The sequence below is a fragment of the Orycteropus afer genome, unplaced genomic scaffold (assembly GCF_000298275.1).
Source record: "Orycteropus afer afer isolate SDZICR_OR568_19922 unplaced genomic scaffold, OryAfe1.0 scaffold00099, whole genome shotgun sequence".
Classification (NCBI taxonomy): domain Eukaryota; kingdom Metazoa; phylum Chordata; class Mammalia; order Tubulidentata; family Orycteropodidae; genus Orycteropus; species Orycteropus afer.
This window is the reverse complement of record NW_006921686.1, coordinates 5131078-5133097: the sequence shown is the minus strand read 5'-3', so window position 1 is coordinate 5133097 and position 2020 is coordinate 5131078. Positions and strand designations below refer to the sequence as shown.

Sequence of the window (2020 nt, the reverse complement as noted above, 5' to 3'; positions counted from 1 at the left end):
GCCAGCCTTCTGGTTAGCGGTCAAATGCCTTAGGCACTATGCTACCAGAGCTCCCAGATTATGCATAGTAATAACAAAATTGCTTTGTAAAGTATTTCTATGTTGAATTGCAAGGTGATCAGTTACAACATTATTGCTGAGAAGAAGCCTTGTTTTAATTTTTTTTTCTTCTTTTCCTTTAACCGGTACTTCGGTCTCAAAAAAGTTTTTGCCATGGGTTGACAAATACAACTGACCCCAATGTTGTAGCTGAAACACCAGAAAATTTGACAACATCAGTGACCGTAAAAACACAAACAGCAACAAAAACAAGGGCGCATGTTTGTATCATGAGGAGAGAACACCATGTGGTTTGAATCGCTTGGTAATTGTGTAACAATGACAGCTCACTGGGCACACTTAGAAGGTTCAAAAAGTAACTTAGCATAGAGTTTGAGCCTGGTAAGTGTATCGATACATGGAAGCTGGGACTTAACAAAAAATGATTCTGTTATGACTACAGGGATATTTTTATTAAAAAATAATAAATTTCTGCTGAAACAGTGCTCAAAAAATTGTATAGAAGGTCACTTTGATGTCACCACTTCTGACAATGTCACCTGGTGTGGTCTGCACTCCTCCCCTCCCCCGCACCCTCCTAGTGACGCCACTGGAGGGTGGGCGATGAGATGGAAGAGGTGGGCGGGGGCCAGACCAAGCAGGATGGATAGGCGGTGTTAAGAAATTTAGACTTGATGTTCAGGGTACTGGGGAGCCATTGCAGGATTTTAAGCAAAGGAGAGGGCTGACCGATGTGCATTTTGAACAGACCTCTCTGGCTGCTAAGTGGAGGATGGACTGGAGAGGACAAGAGGGACTGGGAGGGGGTGACTGCCGAGCTGGGCAGTGAGAGCAGGAGTGGGGGTACGGCAGATCTTCCCTGAGGGAGGAGAAGGCAGGATTTGTTTAGGTTTGAGTGTAGGGTGAGTGGCCAGACAGCGAGGAATACTTAAAACTCCTGGGTTACGTGTTGACCTCGGTGGTGGCTCGGGTGTCAGCGGGGGAAAAAAACGGTGAGGTTGTTACTGTGGCGTCAGGCTTGGAGAGTTTGGCTCAAGGGCCTGGATGAGAGGAGGTGAAGCACTTGACATTCTGGGCTTGGGAGTGTCTGTTAACGTCAGAACCCTGCCCCCCACAGTCCCAGAGAGCCCCCTAACTGAGTGGGGGAGAGGTTGGGGAGGTGACTGTCTGTCCGTCCCCCTGCAGATCTGGACCCCCTGGAGCTCAGCGTGGGAGAGGAGCTATCCCTGCCACTGGGAGGCAGCGTGGGCGTGAACTGCTCCGTGCAAGGCCGGCCCACCCCTGCTCTGCGCTGGACCAAGGTGAGGGGGCGGGGCCCAGCACACACACACACACACACACACATGCACACACACACACAGGCCTCCTGCACCCTTCTCCCTTTGGCTCAGGGTGAGGAGGGGGCTTGAGGCCTCCAGAGGACCTCAGGTTTAACCCTTTCAGTGGCAGGGTCAGAGGGAAGAGGAGGAGAAGGACAGAAGTTGGGATTAAAATTGGAGATGGGGGTGAGTGGGGTGCAGAGAGGAAGGGTCAGCCTAGAAGGGGCCGCGAGAGAGGGAGGATGTGTTGGTGAACCGAGGGCGGGTAGAGGATTGACAGGGGGGCACGGGGAATGGTCCCTGGTGGGGAGGAGTCCTTGCCTCCTCAGGGGTCTGCCTCTCCCTTCCCCAGAACTCGGCGCCCCTGGGGGACGGCCCCACGCTCTCGCTCAGCTCCGTCACCTTCGACTCTGCGGGCACCTATGTCTGTGAGGCCTCCATGTCCACAGTGCCCCTGCTGAGCCACACAGGAAGCTTCAAGCTGCTGGTCCAAGGTTTGGGGTGGGGGCAGGCCTGGATGGGGACAGTGGGGGGAGGGACCTGGATGAACAGGCCATGCCCGTGGCAGCGCCCTCTGTCCTCCCCCTGTGGCGCTCACTGGCCTTTCTGCCGCTCGGCCCCCGTGTGCAGAGAACCGCTCC

The 2020-nt window shown here is 54.3% G+C and overlaps 1 protein-coding gene across 1 annotated transcript in view; it reads left to right on the top strand.

The window, feature by feature from the left end:
* The window catches only part of BCAM (basal cell adhesion molecule (Lutheran blood group)), a 16622-nt gene that overhangs the window by 10678 nt on the left and 3924 nt on the right, over positions 1 to 2020 (top strand). Inside the window, exons 7-8 of the mRNA XM_007943084.1 lie at positions 1246 to 1361; positions 1732 to 1873. Of these exons, the coding sequence (XP_007941275.1) occupies positions 1246 to 1361; positions 1732 to 1873 (258 nt within the window). The remainder of the gene's footprint in view (positions 1 to 1245; positions 1362 to 1731; positions 1874 to 2020) is intronic.